Source organism: Pseudonaja textilis, chromosome Z (genome assembly GCF_049901715.1).
Source record: "Pseudonaja textilis isolate UNSWEBS1 chromosome Z, rPseTex1.2, whole genome shotgun sequence".
NCBI classification, from domain to species: domain Eukaryota; kingdom Metazoa; phylum Chordata; class Lepidosauria; order Squamata; family Elapidae; genus Pseudonaja; species Pseudonaja textilis.
Genome location: NC_142008.1, coordinates 120,666,242 through 120,690,805, shown reverse-complemented (window position 1 = coordinate 120,690,805; position 24,564 = coordinate 120,666,242). Strand labels below are relative to the sequence as shown.

Below are 24,564 nucleotides of genomic sequence, written 5' to 3'. Positions count from 1 at the left end.
CTTAAGCAAAAGATATAGGTGGGGGATAATGCTATGCATTTTGGGCTGCTTTTTAAAAAACCATATAATTTACTGAATGTGTGACCCTATGGAAAATATATCAAGACATAAGCCAAATAAAGCAGAGAAGTAAATGTCCTTCGTATTCTAAATGTAGACAATTAGAAGTTTATATACTGAAAAAATCTGGACTTCAGACCATCTCTTCTCAAGTTCAGGGTGTGTTGAAATTATAGAAATTCATACTGCAAGACCTTCAGGCTCATGTTGGTGATGGAACTGAGTTCTCCCAACATCACAGTGGTGACTGAGTTCATCTTAGTAAGCTTCTAACTTTCAAAGACCATGGAATGCTTCTTGTTTTGTGTCTTCCTGTTGGTTTTTCTGCTCACGTTAACTGGGAACCTCGCCATCGTTGCCCTGGTATGCATGGACCAACGCCTCCAAACTCCTATGTACTTCTTCCTCTGCAACTTGTCTCTTCTGGAGACTATCTTTATCTTGACAATCTGCCCAAAGATGCTCGTAACCATGATTTATCTGAACAAAACTATTTCTTTCAGGGAATGTATTGCCCAATGTTATTTCTACTTCTCCCTGGGTACCTATGAGTGCATATTTATTGCTGTGATGGCCTTTGATCGCTATGCTGCTATCTGTTACCCACTCCGCTATACCATCATCATGAACAAACATTTCTGTGTCTTCTTGACCCTGGGCTGCTGGACTGGGGGGTTCCTTCTCCTTCTCCTTCCAGTGCCCTTCCTTCTCCATCTGTCTTTCTGTGGCTCTAATCTCATTGACCATTTTTTCTGTGACTATGCCCCAATTATAAAGCTTTCTTGCAGCAAGAGTGTGCCTTTCCTCTTGAACTTTGAGACAGCTGTCTCCTTAGCAGTGATGCTCACTGTTGTAGAGCGATGGTAAGGAAGAGGCATGAGACCAGAGCGTACGACTAACAGGCTTTATTGCAAAGAATAAAGGGTTGTTGCGTCTGCTTGCTAACTTGCAGACCAGCGGGCGACAACGGCTGGCTCTGCTCGACAGCCGGCTTATATAGCCGACTGTCAAACGGAGCCAGCCAATGGGAGCTGCTGGTGCTCCCGCTCAAACGGCGGACCTGGTTGGGGACCCCAACCAGTTCCACAGACATAACACCCCTTTCCCCCAGCTGGGGACATGCGTAGTCCTGTAGATACGAGGGTTGTCTTCGCTGGCGACCAGAACGTCGCAGTTCGGGTGAACTGTCGGCCAGTGTCAAGTCCTGGTCTTGGGAACGTGCCTCAGCGGTCGCCGGGCGTGGGTTTGCCCGGCGTAGTGTCCTGTGGTGCTGATGAAAACCCCTGCTCAGGTTGGCCCGGCTGAGTTCCGAGGTCCGGCTGGTCAACTAGGTCGCTCGGAGTGATGACTCTGGCCGGAAACTTGTGTTCTCCCGCCAGTCCTCTTGCTCGTCAGGGAAGACCAGGTTCCGCAGGGGATCCACGTCAGGCACTGGTGAGGCGTCATTGGCGCTGGCAGGTTGGCATGGGTTGGTATCTGTCACGCCCTTCCGTCACCTTCTGAGTTGATCTACATGTCTCCGCCACAAACGTCCATCCTCTAGGAGGATCCTGTAGGACCTGGGACCTGTGACTGACACGACTTGTCCTGGCACCCACAACAGATCCCCCGCGTAGTTCCTGGTGTATACCAGGTCTTGTGGGGCAAAGTCTCTGACCAGACTGTCAGACCCTAAGGGGGTGTCTGGGCAGTAGTGGGGGTGTAGCCTGTCCAGGGTGGTTCTAAGGCGTCTCCCCATTAGAAGTTTGGCAGGAGATTTGTTGGTGGTGGTGCAGGGCGTTGTGTGCTGGCTGAGTAGGAAACGAGACAGTTTAGAGTGCCAATCCTCCTGGCCAAACCTGGCGAGTGCCTCCTTGGCTGACCTAACTGCTCTCTCTGCCATCCCGTTGCTAGCGGGATGGAATGGTGCTGTAAGGACGTGTCTGATGCCCAAGTTAGCAGTGTACATGCTAAATTCACATGATGTGAACTGTGGGCCATTGTCTGAAACCAGCGTGTCAGGAAGCCCGTGGGTGACAAATAGACGGGTTAGGGCCTTAACTATCGCCTGGGTGGTGGTTGTGGGAAGTAAGGCTACATCAATCCACTTGGAGTATGAATCCACGACCACCAAGAAGGTCCTGCCATGTACAGGCCCAGCCAGGTCGACATGCAAACGGGACCAAGGGGCGTTTGCACTCTCCCATCTGGTGGGCGAGGCAGCTGGAGGGGCAGCCCTGGTTTGTTGGCAAGGCTGGCAAGAGCTTACCCAGTTGGCGATTTGAGCATCCATGCCGGGCCACCAGACGTAGCTGCGGGCCAGGGCCTTCATTCTTACGATGCCCGGATGACCCTCGTGAAGCACCGAAGGGAGGCTGGGATGACCACTCTTGTTCCCCACAATAGACAACCTTGCAACTTTGACAGTTCCTGCTGGCGGGTTTTAAAGGGGACAAAATCAGTTGTACATTGAGTTTCCGGCCACCCCCTTCCCACCCAGTCCAGAACCTGGGCGATGATTTTGTCCTTCTTTGAGTGGGCCGCGATGTCCTCGGCTGTCACTGGGAGCTTGAGTTCGTTGACCTCAAAAATGGTGTGGATAGGCGCTGGGTCTTCGACTGGGACTGGCAGGGGGCAGCGACTGAGGGCATCGGCGTGGCTCAAGTTCTTACCGGGACGATGCACTAACTTGAATGAGTAAGCGGCCAGAAACAGGGTCCATCTGGTCATTCTGGGTGAAAGTACCTGCGGGGTTTGCTTATCTCCAGACAGAAGTCCTAAAAGAGGTTTGTGGTCAGTCACTAACTCAAAGTGGTGGCCAAACAAGAATTCGTGGAATTTCTTAACTGCAGCCACTGCAGCCAAGGCCTCCTTATCGATTTGGCTGTAGTTCCTCTCAGTTGAAGAAAGGGTCCTGGAAAAGAAAGCAATTGGTGCCTCGGAACCGTTGGGGAGTCTGTGGCTCAGGACAGCCCCAATGCCAAAAGGGGATGCGTCAGCAGCCAGGACCAGGGGAAGACATTGATCGAATTGAACTAGAACCGCTTCTGATGTGAGTAAGGATTTGACTGACTTGAAAGCATTTCCTTGGGTCCCCAGTGCCAGGGCGAGTCTTTATCTAGTAGCCTATGTAATGGTTCAGCGACCGATGCCTTGTGTGGGAGGAATGAGGCGTAAAAGTTCAGGAGTCCCAGGAAAGCTTGAAGTTCAGTCTTGTTGGTGGGTGTGGGTGCCTCATGGATGGCCTTCACCTTGGACTCAACGGGGTGGATGCCATAGGCATCTATTCTATAACCCAGAAAGTCCACCTGCCTAGTGGCGATGGCACACTTCTCCCTCTTAAGTTTAAGGCCATGCTGTCTAAACCTCTCCAGCACTGTCCTGACTCTCTGAATGAGCTGGGGTCAGTTCATGGCTGAGACTAGGATGTCATCGAAGTAGGGGACCACTCCTGGGAGACCCTGGAGAATCCTCTCCATGAGTGACTGGAAAATGCCTGGGGCCACGCTGACCTCGAATTGGAGGCGCCTACACTTGAATGCCCCCCTGTGCGTGACTATGGTTTGTAATTCCGCTGTCTGCTCATTGACAGGGAACTGTTGGTATGCCTGTGACATGTCTAACTTGGCGAAAATGGTGCCGGGTTCGAAAGTGTGTAATAGATGCTGAATAACGGGGACAGGGTATGCGCTGACCTGCAGATAGCGGTTGAGCGTGGTTTTGTAATCCGCACAGATTCTCAAACTGCCATCTTTCTTAAGTGGGGTGACTATGGGGGTCTCCCATTTGGCGAAATCAGCGGGTTCTAGCACCCCTTGCTTAAGTAGTTTGTCTAGTTCTGCGTCCAATTTGGGACGGATGGCAAAAGGTACCCTCCGTGGTTTTAAACGAAGAGGGGTTGCCTGGGGGTCTACTGAAAATGATATGGGGGTGCCCGAATAGCAACCCAGTTCATTGCTAAATACATCGGAAAAATCAGAAAATAGTGTATCTACATCAAAAGTTGAGACAGCATGGATCCCGGTTACACTAAGGCCGAGAGAAGGAAACCAATCAAGTCCCAACAGACTAGGGAGGGTACCATTAACAACCACTAGAGGCAGATGGCCCTTAAAGGCTTGGAATTGAACAAGGAACTTGCCTTTCCCGAAGACAGGAATGTTCTTGCCCTGGTAGTCCCGCAGCGTCAAGTGGCATCTTTGTAGCTGTTTCCTTGACAGTCTGGGCTGGATCCTCTTCAGGGTATCCCAGGAGATGATTGAGAGTGCGGATCCCATGTCCACCTCCATCCTGCAGGATTTACCTTCTAGGAAAACAGAAATTTTAATTTTATCAGGGGTTTGGGAAGTATGGTTAGCGTGGTAGCAGGTATAGCAGTCCTCCACTTGCCTTTGGGAGTTAGGAGGTGGTGGAGGCCTTTGAGGTAAAGATCGCCCTGCTTGGCAGACTCTAGCGATGTGACCCTTCTTTTGGCAGTTCAGGCAGATGGCGTTTCTGAACCTGCAGGATGCCCTAGGGTGGGAGCCTCCACAGGTTAGGCACGTGGGAGGTTGTTTGGGGGTGAAGCTGTTTCTTTGCCCCGCTCCTACCTGTGAAGGCTTCTGATGTTTGAGGCGGTTAATGTCAGATGCGTCTGTGGGGTCATCTTCGCTGATTACTTCTTCAGAATGGACAGTTGGCGTGCTGGGTTTAGATTGAGTGCCCTGAATTTCAGCTCCTGACTGGGCCGAGAGCTCAGCAGCCAGGGCTTCCTCCATGGCTAAGGCTAGAGTCAAGTCCTTTTTTGCCAGTAAACGCCTCTGGAGTCTTAGGTCTCTCACCCCACAGACGATCTGGTCCAACAGCATGTCTTCCAAATATTCTTTGAATCCGCACTGTAAAGCGGCTGTTCTCAGGGCGGCCATGTATTCGTTGATCGACTACCCCTCTGCCTGTTTCCTGACCCTGAAGGCATACCTTCTGGCTATTTGGGACGGCTTGGGCGAATAGTGATTTGAAAGTATTTCCTGTAGCTCATCCCATGGGACGCTTCTGATGGCGTGGGGTGCGACTAACGCTGTAGCGGTGTCGAAGACGGCGGCTCCGCAGTAACTCAGGAAATAGGACTTCTTCCTATGCTCCACAGCGTCGGCTAAACCGATGGCGTCAAGAAAATGGCTGAATCGATTTTTGTAGGAGTCCCATGTTTCCTCGTTTGGTTTGAATGGAGGAAATGCTGAATTAGTACTCATCGTGGAGAAAAGAACAGGTTCGTCTTCTTCAATCGCTATTTGAATTTGCACTCTGAAAAGAACGCAGCTGTGGTTGTCTCTCTGGGCTGCGTAGCTCTTTTTGAAAATCGCGCTCTTGGTGAGCGTGGGCGGCCTCGGCTGCGGCGCCTGTGGCTCGTTTCAGCGAACCAGCTCAAACAATATCAGTTTGAATTTCGTGCTCTTTGCGAGCATGGGATGGCTGTGGCTACAGCGCCCGTGGCTTCACTCTCCATGACTTACAGCTCTTTGAATAAACGCGTCTGGTTAGCCTTCGACCATCCCATCCTCGTCGCCAGTGTTGTAGAGCGATGGTAAGGAAGAGGCATGAGACCAGAGCATACAACTAACAGGCTTTATTGCAAAGAATAAAGGGTTGTCGCGTCTGCTTGCTAACTTGCAGACCAGCGGGTGACAATGGCTGGCTCTGCTCGACAGCCGGCTTATATAGCCGACTGTCAAACGGAGCCAACCAATGGGAGCTGCTGGTGCTCCCGCTCAAACGGCGGACCTGGTTGGGGACCCCAACCAGTTCCACAGACATAACACTCACCACCTTATCTATCTGGGGTCTCATATGTCCTAATGATGCACTCCACCAAAGGCCAGAAGAAGACCTTTTCCACCTGTGCTTCTCACCTTACAGTAGCTAGCATTTTCTATGGCAGTTCCATCTTCATGTATTCCTTACCCACCAAAGGAAGTTCACAGGGTATCCAAAAAGCTGCTGCACTTCTGACTGCAGTTATTACTCCATTATTGAATCCTTTTATTTATACTTTGAGAAACCAGAAAGTTAAAGAGGTCTTAAAAGACTGTCTAAAGACTGTCATTTCCACACTGAGAAGAATAGTACCAATTTCCCTGCTCTGAATTTAGCTAGTTTCATTTTACAGTTGCATATAGCACCATTTCTATAGAGGGACGATCGAGATTGTCCTATTATATTGCATTCTCTCTGCTTTGGAATCATTATTACTTATTAGCTGTGATGGCCTTTGATCGCTATATTGCTGTTACCCACTTAGCTACACCATCATCATGAACAAATAGACAGATGGAGAAGGAAGGGCTTTCCTGCAACAAGAGTGTGCCTTTCCTCTTGGACTTTGAGACAGCTGTCTCCTTAGTGGTGATGTTCACCTCCACATCCAGAAAGCCACACACACAGAACCAGTAGTAAAAAAAAAAATTGAATCCCACCACTGATCCTGTCATATTGCATTCTCTCTGGTTTGGAATCATTACTACTTCAGACAGGAAGGTAGTACAGAGAGTGGTGAAAATGGCAGGAAATATTATTGGTAGCTCATTCCCTTCTATACAAGACATAGCATATAAGCAATGTTTGAGCAGGGTCTGCATGATTGTCTGAGATGCTACACATCCTCTTCAGAACCTGTTTCCTTGTTAACTTCTGGGAGGAGCTTCTTGGTATCCAAAGCAGAACATCTATATTCAGTCGCAGTTTTGTTCCATAGTGCATCAACCTTTTGTGAACTCTCAAGTTTCCTCTTTGCACTATGTATTCAAAATGGACATATATATTTGTCTGGATCTATCTGTTTATCTATCTATCTATCTATCTATCTATCTATCTATCTATCTATCTATCCATCCATCCATCTATCCATCTATCCATCTATCCATCTATCTCATCTATCCGTCTATCCTCTCTCTCTCTCTCTTTCTCACACACCTATTTACCTATGGTTATCATCTGTCTGTCTGTCTGTCTCTGCCTCTGTCTGCCTCTGCCTCTATATCTCTAATCTGTATCTCTAATTTTTATCATATTTTTTTTAGTATTTATTTGATTTGTCAATTGCTTACAAGATACAGGTATAAGAATAAATATAGTTTTGAATACATGAGATAGATACTTATAAGAAGAAGAAAAACAACAATAGGACAGGGACGGTAGGCATGATTGGTGCACATATGCATGCCCTCTACAGGCCTCTTAGGAAGGGGGTGAGGTCAATAGTAGACAGTCTAAGGTTAAAGTTTTTGGGGTTTGGGGAAGAGACCAGAGTCAGGTAGAATATTTCAAACATTGACCATTCTGTTGCTGAAGTCGTATTTTCTCCAGTCAAGTTTGGTGCAGTTAACCTTGAGTTTGTATCTATTGTGTGCTCTTGTATTGTTATGATTAAAGCTGAAGTATTCATTTGCAGATAGGACATTGCAATGTATGATTTTATATACTATATTTAGATCAGATTTTTTAAATCATCTTTCTCTTTCTGTCTAATCTACATCTACATCTATCTATATCATCTATATCTATATCTCTCATCTATTCCTATCTCTTACCAACCTGCCTGACTGCCTGCCTGCCTATCTATCTATCTATCTATCTATCTATCTATCTATCTATCTTTCTGTCTATCTATCATTGCCTGCCTGCCTGCCTTCCTACCTGCATTGCTGACACCCTATAGTGAAAAACACTATAGTAGTGAGACTGCAAACTGTTATAAGCAAAGCAAAGGACCTTGATGGATATATACAGAAATTATTACCAAGGCAAAAGAGGCAAAAGACATTTTAAAGTGCAGAAGTATGAGCTAACATTCAAAAGAAGAAAACACTTCTTCAGGTCACCAAAGTATAAGAAATATGGGAAGAAACATAACATAGTGAAACTTGTAAGACTGTATAATTATAGCAAATCCCAATAAAGTTAATGTTAACCTTTCCATAGAGTTGATTTCCTCCTCTGAACTAGCACTAACAATAGCACTTAGACTTATATGCCACTTCATAGTGCTTTACTGTACTCTGTAGCAGCTTACAGAGTCAGTGTGTTGTCCCCAACAATCTGGATCCTCATTTTATTGACCTCAGAAGGATGGAAGGCTTTGACCAACTTTGAGCTGGTCAGAATTGAACTGCTGATAGTTGGCAGAATTAGCCTGCAATATTGAATTCTAACCATTGTGCCACAACCTAAAGGGTCTGACAGAGAGTGAGGAAGTTTTCCACATTAAAGAAATCTGAAGTGTCAGAAACACAATTGGACAGATTGTAGGTATCTACAAGACTACCAAAATTGTCCAAAATGTTATAGGCTCTCACTATTAAGAGGAGAAAAACTGGTGATTCAGAATTGGAAATACATAAAAATACTATTTAAAGAAAACATGGCACAGGACAAACTGATGTTTAGAAAAATAAGAAACTGAAGAAAATAAAGCATGTTAAGTAAGTGTTTATTTCAGGACAATGATCTCTTCTTTAAAAATGTATTTCTCTAAAATAGAGAACCGAAGAAGCTTCCAATTGCTTAACAAAACCACTTTCGGGACTAAATAACAGGTATTTCAGCTTTTTTAAAATAAACAATTGGGGCATCATTCCCATTTTATTTGGGTTGATAAAATTATCCATGTAATTATATTACAATATCTTCCTCCCTCCCTCCCTCCCTCCCTCCCTCCCTCCCTACTTCCCTTCCAAGATCAGATTGTACTATTCAATTAGTTAGATAGGCTTGCATTCTGCCAGTGGTGAAGGAAAGACAATGTGTGAAGGAGTAAAGAAACTTTTAAGAAACTATTCCCTTTGCTTTTTTCTAAGGCGTTTATTGATATTTTATTTTTTGAGTTGGAGGAAGCTGGTATGTCAATGTTGTACAGGCAGGTGAAAACCCCTCCAGCTGAGATGGCAACATTTCCTGTTATCCCTGAAGATTAAAAGCATCTACTGCATAGTAGAAAAATTGCTTATTATGTTTAACACCATTAAAGTTTCATACCACCAGAACGAATAAATGTATTTATAAATTTTACTCCCTGAGAAACTTATTAAGGCACTGATATGTCTCCAACGAAGCATCTCAAGCGAGATTTTTTGCTTTATTCATTTATCTCTTTAGAAATATATTGATTTGTAGCCTTGCAATTAATCAATCAATTAATCAATTTCTAGCCTTGATGACAAAGGGTCATGTTGGAGAGATAAATAATAATATTAGGCTCGTATGGATAGCCAACCAGAATGCTAACCAATATAATCTCGTATCTGGCTGTTTTGCCAGATTCCAGGCAGGAAGGGAAACAAAGGTCTCAAGGTAATGATCAAATGAGTCTTTATTCGTCCATACAATGTTCCGGATTCAGGTAACAACAAGTAACCAAAAGGAATTAAACTCAGCTCTGGCGCACCTCGCAGCCACAGCTGTATTTATACACCAGTTAACAACTTAATGAATTTATCCACCATCCGATGAGTGCTACTAGATCACATCTGGTCACCATGTAACATCCTAAACACCGTGCTTTTTTTTTTTTAATAAAACAATTTATTAATTTTAACAGTTAAAAACAGCCAACAATACATACACAAATAAATGAAAGAAAAAAAAAGAAAGAAGAAAGAAGAAAAGAAAGAAAAGAAAAGATTGAAAAGAAAGGAAAAAGAAAGAAGAAAGAAGGAATATTAAAAACATTCATATTTATTTTACAGTTTGCAAGATCTTTTTTTTTTTAATAAATTTTTTTATTGTTTTTTAACATACAAACAAACAGACAAAACATAAAAACATCAGCTCTCCCGTATTTATATACAAACAGTAAGTCGGTTGGTTCATCAGTTTTGTGCATTCATTTCATAGTCACAATTACAATTACCTTATATAATAACTCTTATTGTCAATACAAACTTATAAATCATCATATCATTATTAAAGAAAAAAAAGTTTGACTATACTTTTATTCAATCATGCCTTTGTGAGATAACTATATTTTAAGTAATTTATTCTAAAACAAATCATATAGTCGTGCCAGTTCTATCCTAAATAAGAGAAAAAAAGAAAAAGAAAACCATTATATAAATATAATATCCAATACCGAAAAAGAGAAAAGAAAAGTGAAATCAATATTATTCCTTATTGTCTAACATTTCAAATATTCTATTTTTGTATTTCATCATTCAGCCATTGATAGAAAAGATCCCAAATTATATAAAATTGTTTATCTTCTTGCTCTCTGATTTCAAAAGTCAATCTACTCATCTCAGCACATTCCAATATTTTCTTTATAACTTCTTCCTGCAATGGAATTTTCTCATTTTTCCAATTTTTAGCAAATACAATCCTAGCTGCTGTTAATACATTTACAATCAGGTATTTCAAGTCTTTACTGTATGTATCTGGTAAGATTCCCAATAAAAAAAACTCCGGTTTCAAATCTATGTGTTTCTTTGTCATTTTTTTCCAACCACATGCGGATTTTAGTCCAATATTTTCTAGCGTCCTCACAAGTCCACCATATATGGTAATATGAGCCAGGTATCTGATGACATTTCCAGCATTTTTCAGATTTATTCTTGAACATTCTTGCTATTCTTGTCGAGGTAAAGTGCCACCTGTAAAACATCTTATACAGGTTTTTTGTCATTTTATAATTTTGCGACCACAGTTTTTGCCATTTCTCTAAATCAATCCCATATCCAAAATTCTTCCCCCAAGCAATCATGGTTTCTTTAACTTGTTCTTCCTCTAATTTAATTCCCAGTAAATAACCATATAATTTTTTAATCACCTTTTCATCAGTACCTGTCAAAATCTTATCTAGATCAGTCAGTTTATCATAAAATCCCTCTGTTTTAGAACCTTCATCATAACCTTGAGTGTATTTGCACATATGAAAACCAATTCATCTTTATACCTTGCGGCTTTGCTCCGCATTAGGAGGGCTTCTCATTGAGTCCAATGCATCAAGAAAAAGACCAAGCCGGTTCAGTCTTGGATGAGCAGCCCCGAACACGCGCTCAGGGAAGCTCTTTTATTGAACACACATTGTTAAACTTCACAAAAGAGAAAGTGAAGGGAGGAGCTTGCGCCGTGACGATACGGTTTGCAATCGAGCTCCTCGATTGCAGCCGATATCTTCGTTACCGGCCGGTCCAAACAGACCTATGCTGTCCCATAGGGACAGCTATTGTGAAGAGCGTATCCTGTGGACTCCGGGGATATCGCAAAATCCCTGGGTGACCCGGGAGAAGCTCTTTTTGCTGGCAGCGGAGAGGCAGCCCCCATGCTGCTGAAGTCAGGGCGGCTCCAGAAAGAACGGGTCTGAAAGAGAGTCTGTCGGTTGGGTGAGAAACTTTTTTTTTATTTAATTTTTTGAGTTTTGAAAGTTCACTCTGATTATTAGAAGAAATCTGTGTGATTTATTTTTTTGACAAAATTGACTAAGCGGCGTTTTTTCCAAGGAGACGTCAAAGAGAGGCTTTACTTGCTTTTTTTTTTTTCTTTGCTTCCGGACTTCATTGTTATTTACTGGATAACTGGACTGTTCCTTTTTATATTTAGATATTTTATTCTCCCTTTGGATTTTTCATATTATTTTTTCTTTAAGGCTAGAGGCTCCCTTTGTTTATTTTTTTTTTTTTGCCTTTATATGTTTGTGTATTCCTTGCAGGCTTTTTTTTTTATTTTAATTATGCTGTTCTGAGAGGAGGGGGGAAAGTGAGAACTAAGAAACTTTGTAACACTGCCAACTAGAGGCTTGGAAATATTTTACTTGAACTGGAAAGAGGTGAAAGACTCTTTCTCAAGGACATCTCCTGATAGGATAGAGGAAAGAGCCTTGTAGAATATTATTACAGGTGTCTTTCTGGATTCTTGTCTATAATTAAACATTTATGGTTTAGCTTTGAAGCTTGTGGGAAAGAGAAGGGAGTCATAATTAGAGCCTTGGACAATTAAACAGAGTGCAGTGTATTGTTGCTTACTTTCTTTTTCTAATCCCTTTTTTTTAGTTCCGCCACCCCCTCCAGCAGCATCAATCTATATTTCTATTCTAGTAAGGTTTTTATTTTTAAGTTTGATTTATTTGCAAGGGGAAGCCTTTGAACTTTTCATTTTCATTTTATTTTGATGTATTTTATTTTTTTTCCTTTCCATTGGGATTTTTGCTTTTCTTTTTAATGTATGTCAATGGACTATTTTTTTTTCAATTGAGACTTTTTTGGTTGGATTAAGGTGTGGAATTTGAAGAAACTTATTCTCTTTGTTTTTTTTTCTTTTTCTTCTTTTTGGCTTTAGTCTTGTTTATTATTATTATTACTGGGTTTTTATTCTTATTTTTATTTTCTCTTGTGGATTACTTTTTAATTGGATTAAGGTCAGGAAGAACTTGAATAATTTTTTCTTTTTTTTTTTTTGCCCTTTCTTTTTCTTTTTCTCTTTTTTCTTCTTTTTCCCTTATTGGGTTTTTTTATTATTGGCTTTTTCATTTTGGATTATAACTGGCTACATTTTTGGATTAAAATTTGAAAGAACTTGAAGAGCTGGAACTATTTAAAATGAGTAAGAAACTTATATCTTCGGGTGCCTCTGTGTCTACCTCTGCCTCCCCACCATCTGGACAGCATTCAGTTCAGACAATGTTAAAGCAAGATAAAGAAAAAGAACAAGAAAGAGTAACCTTACAGATGATTATGCAAGGAATTCAAGATCTTAAGATAAAAACAGATACCATTGAACAAAGAACAGGGAGGACGGAGGAAAAAGTGGAAAGTATTCAACAGATGATGGCAAAGTATGAGGAGAGACTTCAAAAAGTCGAAGAAGGGGGCAAACGAAGAGAGGAGAAGATTGGAAATATTGATAATAGACTAACAGTGATTGAACAAGAAAAAAGTGGGATGCTGAAGTGGGAGTTGGATAGGTCAGAATTCTATCTTAGATTTCAAAATATAGAAGAAGAAAAAGGACAAGATTTGGCTGCGATAATGATAGGAATTTTGGCGGACGCCTTGGAAATAACAGAAGAGAAGATGATGGATGGAATAGATGAGATATATCGAGTTTTTACAAGATATGCGATGAGAAATAATTTGCCCAGAGAAGTCCATATTAGATTTACTAAAAAATCCATGAAGACACAAATTTTGCAAGTGGCAAGAGAGAAGACATTGAAATATAAAGGTAAAGAAATTTTGGTCTTAAAACAAATACCTAGAAGAGCGAGAGAGATGAGAAGAGAATATCGATTCCTGACCAAAATGTTATTGAAAAAGGAGGTGACTTACAGATGGCTGATCCCAGAAGGACTGATGTTCACGTGGCAGGAACAGAGACATAGAATTGATTCAATTGAGAAAGCAGAACTGTTCCACGCAGAATTTTTGGAGGGAGAGAAGGAGAGGCAGAAAAGGAGGTTTCATTAATTGAACCTCAAGAGGAACAAATGGAGATTGGAAAAGAAGAAGGTGCAGTAGGTGGACAGGTGGATATTAAAGATCAGCGTGAATCAAGACCCACGAGAGTGGTTAAATCTAAATATAAAATATAACCATGGAAGAGAAAAAACTGATTACAATGAATATAAATGGACTGAATTCAGCTGCTAAGAGAAGGAAGATTTTCCATAAATTAGGGAAACTAAAGTTTGATATAATTTGTCTACAAGAAGTACATATTAAAAAGCAACATGAACAATTGTTAGTACAACCAAAATTAGGGAAATTGTTTACTTCTTTGACTCAATGTAAGAAAAGAGGGGTGGTTTTATATATCCAAGAGGTTATCCCAGCAAAACTGATTTATACAGATGAAGATGGGAGAATATTAATGGTGGAAATAATGGACAATAATAGAAAGATACTTTTGGTTGCAATTTATGCGCCGAATGATAAACAGGAAGAATTTTATAAAAAATTACATACAAAGATGGCTGGACTGGACTATGTTAATATAATTATGATGGGAGACTTCAACGGAATCGTGGACAATAAACTTGATCATATTGCAACAACAGCAAAGTATAATAGAAAAACTCTTCCTAAATCTTTTTTTTTAAATGATAGATGAATTAACTCTAAAAGACATATGGAGAGAAAGAAATGTTAAACTTAAGCAATATACGTTCTATTCAAATAGACATTTATCATGGTCCAGACTTGACATGATTTGGATTTCAATAGACTTAATATCTAGCATTCAAGAAGTAAATATTGAAACAAGTACTTGGGCTGATCATAACCCATTGACAATCAAATGGAAGGGACAAAAAAAAAGATCGAGATGGACATTAAATAATACTATTTTAAAGGAGAAAGAATTTATACAATGGATGGAGAAAGAATTGGCTTTTTTTTTAAAGAAAATAGAAAAGAAGACACTTCAATACAGAATGTTTGGGATACAATGAAGGCTTATGTCAGAGGCTTGATAATAGATTATACAAGAAAAAAGAATATTAGGAAAAGGCAAGCTTTTAAAGCCTTGGAGGATGAATATAAAAGACTCGAAAAAGAACTGCAGAAAATGCCACAGAAAAAAGACGTTAAACTGAAACTGGATATAACTAAACATAAAATGGACTTAATAGAGAAAGAAGAACTGGCACAGAAAATTAGGAATGCCAAACAGAATTATTTTGAAGATGCAAATAAGCCAGGTAGATGGCTAGCATATAAGTTGAGAAAGGAGAAAGAGTCGAGGAAAATATTGCAGTTAATAGATGACCAAGGTAAAACTTGTCATGGCAGCAAAGAGAAAAAAGAAATTATTCATGACTTTTACAAACATTTATATAAGAAAGAAGATATTGATGAGGAGAAAGTTAAACAGTACCTGCAGAATGCAAATCTACCTAAGATACCTAAAGAGATTGAAGAAATGCTAGAAAGCAATATAACAATGATGGAGTTAAGCCAAGCACTTAAGAAACAAAATAATGGAAAGGCACCAGGTCCAGACGGGTTTCCTGTAGAATTTTATAAAACCTTTCAAGAATCACTGTGCATTCCATTGTTAGAAGTTATGAATGAAGTTATGTTAAAAAAGATGATACCTAAAACATGGTCAGAAGCCTATATTACACTTATTCCAAAAGAGGAGGCGGACCTACTTCAAATTAAGAATTATAGACCGATTTCTTTATTAAATGCAGATTATAAAATCTTTGCCTCAATATTAGCAGAAAGACTTAAAAATACTTGAATAACTTTATTCATCCAGACCAAATGGGTTCTTGCCAAAGCGACAAATTAGAGACAATATGAGAGTAATTCTGGACACCTTGGAATACTATGAGGCGCATCCTGAAAAGCAAATGGCTTTGATATTTTTAGATGCTCAAAAGGCATTTGATAACGTGAATTGGAGATTTATGTTACTTTTAATGGAGCAGATGGGCTTTGCTAGAAGATTTATCCAGGCAATAGAAGCAATTTACAATGAACAAACAGCTAAGGTAATGATGGAGGGAGAATTTACAGATCCTATTAATATAAGAAAAGGCACAAGACAAGGTTGTCCTCTTTCTCCCTTGCTATTTGTATTGACTTTGGAAGTGTTGAACAGAAATATCAGAGAAGATAAAACTATAAAAGGAATGAAAATTAAAAAGGAAGAATTTAAACTACAAGCTTTTGCAGACGACCTAGTCTTTATCTTGGAAGATCCTATAGAAACAGCCTTGAAGCTGTTGGAAAAGATAGAGGCATATGGGGAGGTGGCCGGTCTGAAAATAAACAAAGATAAAACAAAGATTTTGTCAAAGAATATGTTGCTAAGACAAAGAGAAGAACTGGCAGAATTGTTAAAAATCCAAGTTACAAATAAGGTTAAGTATTTGGGGATATATTTGACGCCAAGATGTAGTACATTAAAGGAGAACAATTATATTAAACTTAAACAACAGATAGCCCAAGATCTGAAGAAATGGGAAAACCTACAATTGTCATTAATAGGAAGGATTTCAACAATTAAGATGAATATTTTACCCAGAATTTTATTTTTGTTTCAAACAATACCAATTAGGCTTGGAAAAGACTATTTTGAGGATTTAAACAAAATTGTTTTGAAGTATATATGGCAAGGCAAGAAAGCAAGGATAAAGTTAAAGCTTTTACAGGATGCCAGAACTAGAGGAGGGTTTGGCCTGCCTAATTGGGAGTTGTACTACCAAGCTGCAAATTTGATGTGGGTTAAAGAATGGATAACATTAAGGAAAACTAGATTGTTGACATTAGAAGGTCATGATTTGTTGTTGGGTTGGCATGCTTTTTATGGTATAAGGGAACCAAAACACAGGGTATTTTAGAAGACATTATATACGGGAGTCTCTGTGGTTAAATTGGGAGAAGACAAAAAAACAATGTTATTTGAAAATTCCAGTTTGGTTATCGACGATAGAAGCGTTTTCTTACCCTATAATTTATAAAAAGGAACAAACAGTTAGCTATGGGGAATTACTAGATGAAAAGGGTGAACTTAAATCGATACAAAAATTAGAGGAACAAGGTATACAGATGAATTGGTTTTCATATTTGCAAATACATTCAAGGTATCATGAGGATTCCAAAACAGAGGGATTTTATGATAAACAAACTGATTTTGATGGGTACTGATGAAAAGGTGATTAAAAAATTATATGGTTACTTATTGGAAATTAAGCTGGAGGAAGAACAAGTTAAAGAAACTATGATTGCCTGGGGAGGAATTTTGGATATGGGATTGACTTAGAGAAATGGCAGAAATTATGGTTGCAAAACTATAAAATGACAATGTCTACAGCCTATAAAGAAAATTTGTATAAGATGTTTTACAGGTGGCATTTTCCCCGACAAGGATAGCAAGAATGTTCAAGAACAAATCCGAAAAATGCTGGAAATGTTATCAGAAACCTGGTTCATACTACCATATGTGGTGGACTTGTGAGGATGCTAGAAAATATTGGACTAAAATCCACATGTGGTTGGAAAAAATGACAAAGAAGCACATAGACTTGAAACCGGAGCTTTTCTTATTGGGAATCTTACCAGATGTTTATAGTAAAGAGTTGAAATATTCGATTGTAAATGTATTGACTGCGGCTAGGATTGTATTTGCAAAAAACAAGATCTTTTTTTTATTATTATAGCCTTTGATTTATGTCATATATACACCTATTCTATACATATATCACTATCTCATTATTATCAGTTAAAACTTTTCTCTTATGCCTTATGATATATAATTTATCTATGATTAATCCAATTATACCAACAATTCCAACTATCATAATATTGTGAAGTATCTTTGTTTTTTAGTGCCAGAGTCAGTTTGTCCATTTCTGCGCATTTTGAAATTTTATCAATAATCACTTCATCTGGTGGAATTTGATGTTGTTTCCAGTATTGTGCAAAGGCTAATCTGGCCGCAGTTAATATATGTATTGTTATATATTTAGCTTTTTTGGAAATTTGTTTGTCAAAGATCCCTAGTAGGAAGGACTCTGGTTTATACTCGATCTGCTCTTTTGTAATTTCTTCCAACCAAGTTTGGATTTTCTTCCAATAATTTTGGGTTTCTGTGCATGTCCACCACATATGGAAAAAGGTTCCTTCTTTTTTCTTACATTTCCAACAATACGGACTCATGTTGGGGTGCATCTTTTCTAGCCTCGAAGGAGGAAGATGCCATCTAAAAAACATTTTATAAAGATTTTCCTTGTATGCTACCGATTTTGTGATCTTATTATTCCTGCCCCAAACTTTTTCCCATTCTGCTAGTGTAATACTACGTCCTACATTCCGACTCCATGCAATCATATTCCCTTTACAATTTCTTCTTCTAATTCTGTTTCTAGTAAATAATTGTAAAATTTTGTTATGCTTTTTTGTCCGATCCTAATAAAATCTTATCTAATTGTTGAAGTTTGTTGTTAATTCCAAATTCTTTCTTATCTTGTTTGTACCTACTTTGAATCTGAAGATAAACCCATTGATCAATTTTTAGTCCCTGGTCCTGAATTTCCTGCCTCGATTTCAAATTTCCTTGTGGGTCCAATAAGTCTTTATATTTAATCATTTTAGTAATTTCCAAATTGTTTGGGTGAATCATCGCCTCCATTGTTGAAATCCATATTGGTATTTTTATGTAATGTTTTTCCGTATTTTCTTCCAAATTGTTAGTAGCGCGTCTCTAATTAAATGTCTATGAAAATATTTTTGACTGGTTTTCCCTATATCCCATAAGAATGCATGCCACCCCCTTTGTAAGTCGTGGCCTTCTAGAAATAATATTCTTTTATTAGTTAACTTCACCCAGTCCTTCAACCAAACTAATGAGGTGGCCATATGATATAACTCCCAGTTTGGGACTGCTAACCCTCCTCTGCTCTTTGTATCTTGCATTGCTTTTACATTTATTCTGGGTTTTTTCCCTTGCCAAATAAATTTGAGGGTTGTTTTGTTGAGTTCTTCGAAGAACTTTTTGTGTAATTTAATTGGAATCATTTGGAATAAATATAGAAATTTGGGGAGAATGTTCATTTTAATGGTGGCAATCCGGCCTAATAGTGAAATTTGAAGTTTACTCCATGATTCTAAATCTTTCTTTACCTGATGTAACAATTTGTCATAATTATTTTCTTTAAGTGACTTACAGTGTGGTGTTAGCCAAATTCCTAGATATTTCACTTTCTTTGTCACTTGTATTTCCATTGTTCCTTCTAATTCTATTTTCTGTTTTTCTGTTAAATTTTTGGTCATTAATTTAGTTTTTTTCTTATTTATTTTAAGTCCTGCTACTGCTCCAAAATTCTCCAGTTCTTTCATCAATTTTAGTCCCCTAACTATTAGTTCTTCAATAAAGAAGATCATATCGTCCACAAATGCTTGCAATTTAAATTCCTCTTTCTTAACCGTTAATCCCTTTATATCTGGATTTTGCCTAATTCGCGTTAATAATGTTTCTAATGATAATATGAAGAGCAGTGGGGAGAGTGGGCAGCCCTGTCTCACTCCTTTTTCTATCTTTATTGGGCGGGTGTGTTCCCCGTTTATTATTATATTAGCTTGTTGTGTGTCATAGATAGTTGTTATAATATTTTCAAATTTGGTACCCAGATTCAAATTATAAATTTTTTGAATTAAAAATTGCCAATTCAGATTATCAAAAGCTTTCTCTGCATCTAAAAACATGAGTGCTACTTGTCTCTCAGGGTGGGCTTCATAAAATTCTAGTACGTCTAATACTATTCTTAGATTATTCTTTATTTGCCTAGCTGGGAGGAATCCGTTTTGATCTTCATGTATATACAAGTTTAGCAGTCTTTTTAATCTGTTTGCTATAATAGAAGTAAAAATTTTATAATCAGTATTTAGAAGTGAAATCGGCCTATAATTGTTTATATATCTAGGATCTGTATCCTCCTTCAAGATCAACGAAATCAACGCCCCCCTCCATGAGTCCGGCATCCTGGCTGCTAGTAAAACGTCATTAAAAACTTCCAACATAAATGGTCCAATTTGTTCTACTATACCCTTATAAAGCTCCCCTGGGATTCCATCTGGGCCTGGAGTTTTGTTATTTTTCTGGTTATCTATTGCTGATTTCAATTCCGATTCAGTAATGTCTTTATTTAATAGTTCTGCCATTTCTTCCCCAATTACCTTATCTTTAACTTCATCTAAATAATTCCTTATTCTATCTTCACTAACCTCTTCTTTTTTGTATAAATCTTCAAAGTATTTATGAATGATTTCTTTTTCTGTTCTATTTCCTGGTATATATCTCCCTTGCTATCTATTAACTGATATATCATTCTCTTTTCTTTCTTTCTTTTAATTTATAAGATAGCCATCTTCCTGGCTTATTGGCATGTTCAAAATAGGTTTGTCTGGTCAAATTCAAATTTGTAATCATTTTCTCTTGTTCGATTAAATTCAATTTATGTTTAGCTATATTTATCTGATTTTGCAGTTTTGTATCTTTTGGAGTATTCTGTAGTAGAGTTTCTAGCTCCTTAATTCTTTGTTGTAGATTATTTTGCTGGGAATATTTTCTTTATTTCTCTTGGCATTATAAGAGATTGTTATACCTCTTATTACCGCCTTCATTGTATCCCATATATTTTGTTTTGTAGTTTCTCCATTATCGTTTTCTTTTATATAAAAAATTAATCCCTCCTTTAATTTATTGATGTATTCTTTCTCTTTTATTAATTGAGTGTTTAATGTCCACCTTTTCTTTGGTTTTGCCCTACCCTTCCATATTATCTGTATTGGGTTATGGTCTGCCCATTCATTGGGCAAAATTTCCACTTCTTTTATTTCATTTGCTATTTCCCCATTCATCCATGCCATATCTATCCGTGTCCATGTTTGGTGGGGTTTTGAATAGAATGTAAACTGTTTTATCTCAAGATGTAGTCTTCTCCATATATCTGTCAAATTAAACTCTTTCATCATTTCCCTGCAAATCTTAGGGAGCTCTCTTTTCCCCTTTTTATTTTTCCCGCCGTTGCTGTGGTCTTTTTGATATTCAACAATAGAATTGAAGTCCCCTATAATAAGGATGTTTTTTTGTTGCAATTCAACCATTTTTCCATATAGGTGTTTAAAAAACTCTTTTTGGTCCCCATTCGGGGCATAAATTACTACTAAAAGAATTGGGATGTCATTGATCCAGATCTGCAAAACCAGAGTCCTTCCTTCCGAATCCGACCATATTGACTCTGCTTTTAAATCCTCTTTTACATATACTGCAATTCCTTTCTTTTTACACTCGTCTGCTGGTGTGGTAAATAACTTTCCTAATTTTGGGCATTCTAAATATTTTTCATCTTTCTTCATTATGTGCGTTTCTTGTAGGTATATTATATCAGCCTTTTGTTTGATTAATTTAGTTAATATCCTTTTTCTTTTAATCGTTGAATTTAAACCGTTTATATTTATTGATAGTAATTTTTTTTCTTCTCCCATTTATTTAGTTCTGTTTCACTCTTTGGCGAGTAACAGCCCCTGTTTCTCTTTGTGTTTGTGCTTTTGTGGTTCCTTCTGTCGTTTGTTGCGAATGAGTGACCTCTTGGTTCCCTACAGATCCGGTTCTATTTTTGTGTCCACCGTATTCTTCTTGAGAATTTGTCTCCAATTCCTCCCTACTACCTTGCTCCTGTGGGCCCACCATCCGTTCATAAAAGTCCTGAGCTTTTTCCATGGTGTCTATTTTAATTTTCCTCTCTTTCCACGACACTAGCATCCCTTCTTTTATAAGCCATTTGAATGTAATTCTTTTTTGGTTTAAATAAGCTGCCAGAAATTTGTAATTGCGCCTTTGTTCCCTTACTCTTCTCGGAATCTGTTTAAGAATTATAATTTCTTTTTCTTTATAAGATATTGTTTTATCTCTAGAAATTTTATATATCATATCACGGATACATCTTCTGGTGAATCGTATGTGAACTTCCCTAGGGCATTTATGTCACCTTGCGTAGTTTGTATTGACCCGGTAAACTTCATCAAACTCTTTTTGGATATCATTTCTGTCCTTTTCCAAAAGACCGGACAGTATTTCTGCCATCAAGTATTCCAGGTCCTCCTCTTTTGATTCTGCCACATTTTGAAATCTTAAGTACATTGCCGCCTTGTCCATCTCTAGGAGGACCAATGAGTTGTCCATTTCTTTACTCATGTTTTTAAAATCTTCATCCACTCTTTCTAATTCCTTTTCCGTTCGGTCAGTTCTTTTTTCTACCTCTTTTATTCTAACTTCATTTTTCTCCAAGGCCTGTTGCAGTACTCCCACTTTATCCTCTACTTTAAAGATGTCTGCCTTCATTTCTGCCTTTAATTTTCCCATCTCTTCCTTCAGTTCATTAATATCTGCTCTTGTTTCCCTGTGGTTTTTAGTCATTGTTTCTTGCAGTTTTGCCAGTGAGTCCTGTAAAGTTAGAAACATTGCATGAATGCTGGCATTCGAGATGCTAGTTTGCTTCTCTATTGGTAGTGTTTCCTCTATTGTTTTCTGCGCCATGGGTGAAGTTGTTGCTAAAGTAGTTGTTATTGTGGGGTTGACCTTCCTGCCAGTTTTCAATGCTGTAGTAGTTGTAGAAGTCATTTCCTGTAAAATTTGTTTTTGTTGTTGTACAATGCTAAGTATATTGTTCCAAATAGGCATTCAGTGTTCTTAAATCTATTACTAGAAATAATCAAGGTCTATCAATCTACTAAATAACTGAATTCTTAACTAATTAATAAGATAAATCTGTATTTCACTGATTTAACTTAAATGTAAAGTAAGCTTAGTTACAGAAAATGTTGCATTCCTAAATATTCCTAGATATGTTCACACAATGCAATATATTAGACTACAGAACTCTAAAATTGTTAATTAATCAATACCCAATATTCTTGATATCTCCCCTATATTCCCACACAAAATATAGCAATCTTTGTTATTAATAACTTAACTAAATTAATTAATCCAATATTTAACAATCTGATATAATGTGATCTATCAAGAGAAAATCAAAGAAAAAGCATAAATCAACATAACATGATATCAACTAATAAGAAAGAAGGAAGAATATTTTAAGTAAATATATGCGCACAGAGGAAAGTAAAGAAAAGAAAGAGAAGCTCTAAAAATATAATTTTTAGTTTTCACTTTTCAATTTGGGAGCTTTCACTTTAAGGACACCAGAAATGGAAGGTGAAAAGCTGCTGAGTAACAGCTACGATTAAACAGCGTACTCCCTCATTCAAAGGCTTCCAATTTTTTCAATTGCCCTGATTTCCTTCAAGAGGTGGGGAAAAAAGTGTCTCCTCCAGTGGAGCAATATCCTCAAGTTTCCAGGGATTGTTTGAATAAATTGTGTCCTTTTAGTTAAGTTTGATACTTTGATACTTTGTTGCAGCCACCTCAGCGTTCTAAAATGCTGCCTATGACACCGCTCTGTCTTTTTTCCCTTCCTCGATCAGCTTCGTTCTGCTTTCTGGCTCTGGTTGTAAAAGGATCTGCTCACATGCAAATGGTAACTAGATCTTTTCAGTCACTTCGTAATGCTGAATTCCTCTTTAAATCTTTGTTATTCCACCTCTCTTCTGTCTGCTGAGCCCCTTCACTTTCACTTGCAAATTTGCTTTTGGCCGCTTTCTCTTAGGGCTCCCCACAGTATATCACAGCCTAAAGTCAATCTGTGATCTTCCGAATTTCTTCTCAGCCACTAACTTTAATCATCACTCACTTTCCCAATGAACTTGCAAACTGTCACTCACTCTTTCCTTCACATCGGTGGCAGTCAGGACTTCAGAGCCTCCATTAACATGGGGCTATTCTTGATCGTTGGGCTCTGGAGGGTTTCTCTTCGTTGCAGGGGGGGTTGCCTTCCCCACCTTACGATCCGAGTTTCCCCCACACTGGCACGGGTCTCTCCAGGACTCGAGCACCCTGAAAGATCGCACTGAACTCAAGAAAAGGTTAGCTGAAACCGCAGGGATTTCTGCCCCTCTGCTCGTCCTTGCCACCGGAAGTCTAAACACCGTGCTTTTTATCCATTAATTCTTTACCCCTATTTACTATACTCGTACAAATATCATATTCCAACATTGTATTTACACCTATGAAGTGACCCTCCACCCCTTCCAAGATCGTTAGTTCAGCAGGCAGCAACCAAATCACTTTGTCTACAACCGCCCGCAGGCTGTAACAGCTCAGCGTGTGATGTCAGCAAGGCTCGTTATCTCAGTGGAACAGTCGAAGCCCCAGGTTGGGTGGTTAACAGCACTTTCCCCCTCGATAGCATAGTCTGACATGGCACAACTCTACAAAAAGAAATGCTGGCATTTATATCTACTTACCAAAATTAATGAGTTCACTAAATCAGCAAGGATTTCATTCCAAGATGTTAGGTTTTGGATTCAACATATAGACAACTATTTACATTCAGTGAGAAAAACTTTTCAACCATTTTTTGATCATGAATAATTGCAGAGGATATAATAGATACTATAGGAGTTGTCCCAAAAGTGCTTTTTCAAGAGACAACTGGACTTTCTGGTTTGTCTTTGAATATGTTTCACTTCTCATTCAAGAAGCTTCTTAAGTTCTGACTGGATGGTGGGAATGGAAGGATTTGCATTCAGCTGGATGTTTGCATTCTTTTAGCAGGTTGTTAAGGTCACCTGGAAGTTTATCTGTGTCATCAGTGTCACCCAAGAGGTGCGAGGGTGCGTGGAGCCTTCTTGGAACTGTTGAAAGGATTGTGTTGTAGGTTAAAGATACTGTAGATGATGTCATATCCCTTGTTCACTGTTGAGAGAGGGCTGTTCAATTTTGACATAGATGACCTCTTTAACCCTTTTTCTAACCAGCAGTCTTCTCTGTCCAAAATGTGGATTTGGGGCGATGCAACATCATTTATCTCCAATCTACAACCCAGTCCTTTAAACAGTTCCAAGAAGGCTCCACACCCATTTGCATCACTAAGGTAACCCTGAGGACACAGATAAACCTCCAGATGACCTTAATGACTTGCTAAAAGAATGCAAA

At 38.8% G+C, this 24,564-nt stretch overlaps 1 protein-coding gene across 1 annotated transcript; it reads left to right on the top strand.

Annotated features, from left to right (window-relative positions):
• The first annotated feature begins 345 nt into the window (after positions 1–345).
• LOC148124344 (olfactory receptor 6M1-like) lies at positions 346–927 on the top strand. The gene has a single exon (XM_087917278.1). The coding sequence runs from the start codon at positions 346–348 to the stop codon at positions 925–927; it is 582 nt and encodes a 193-aa protein (XP_087773404.1).
• The last annotated feature ends 23,637 nt before the right edge of the window (positions 928–24,564 follow it).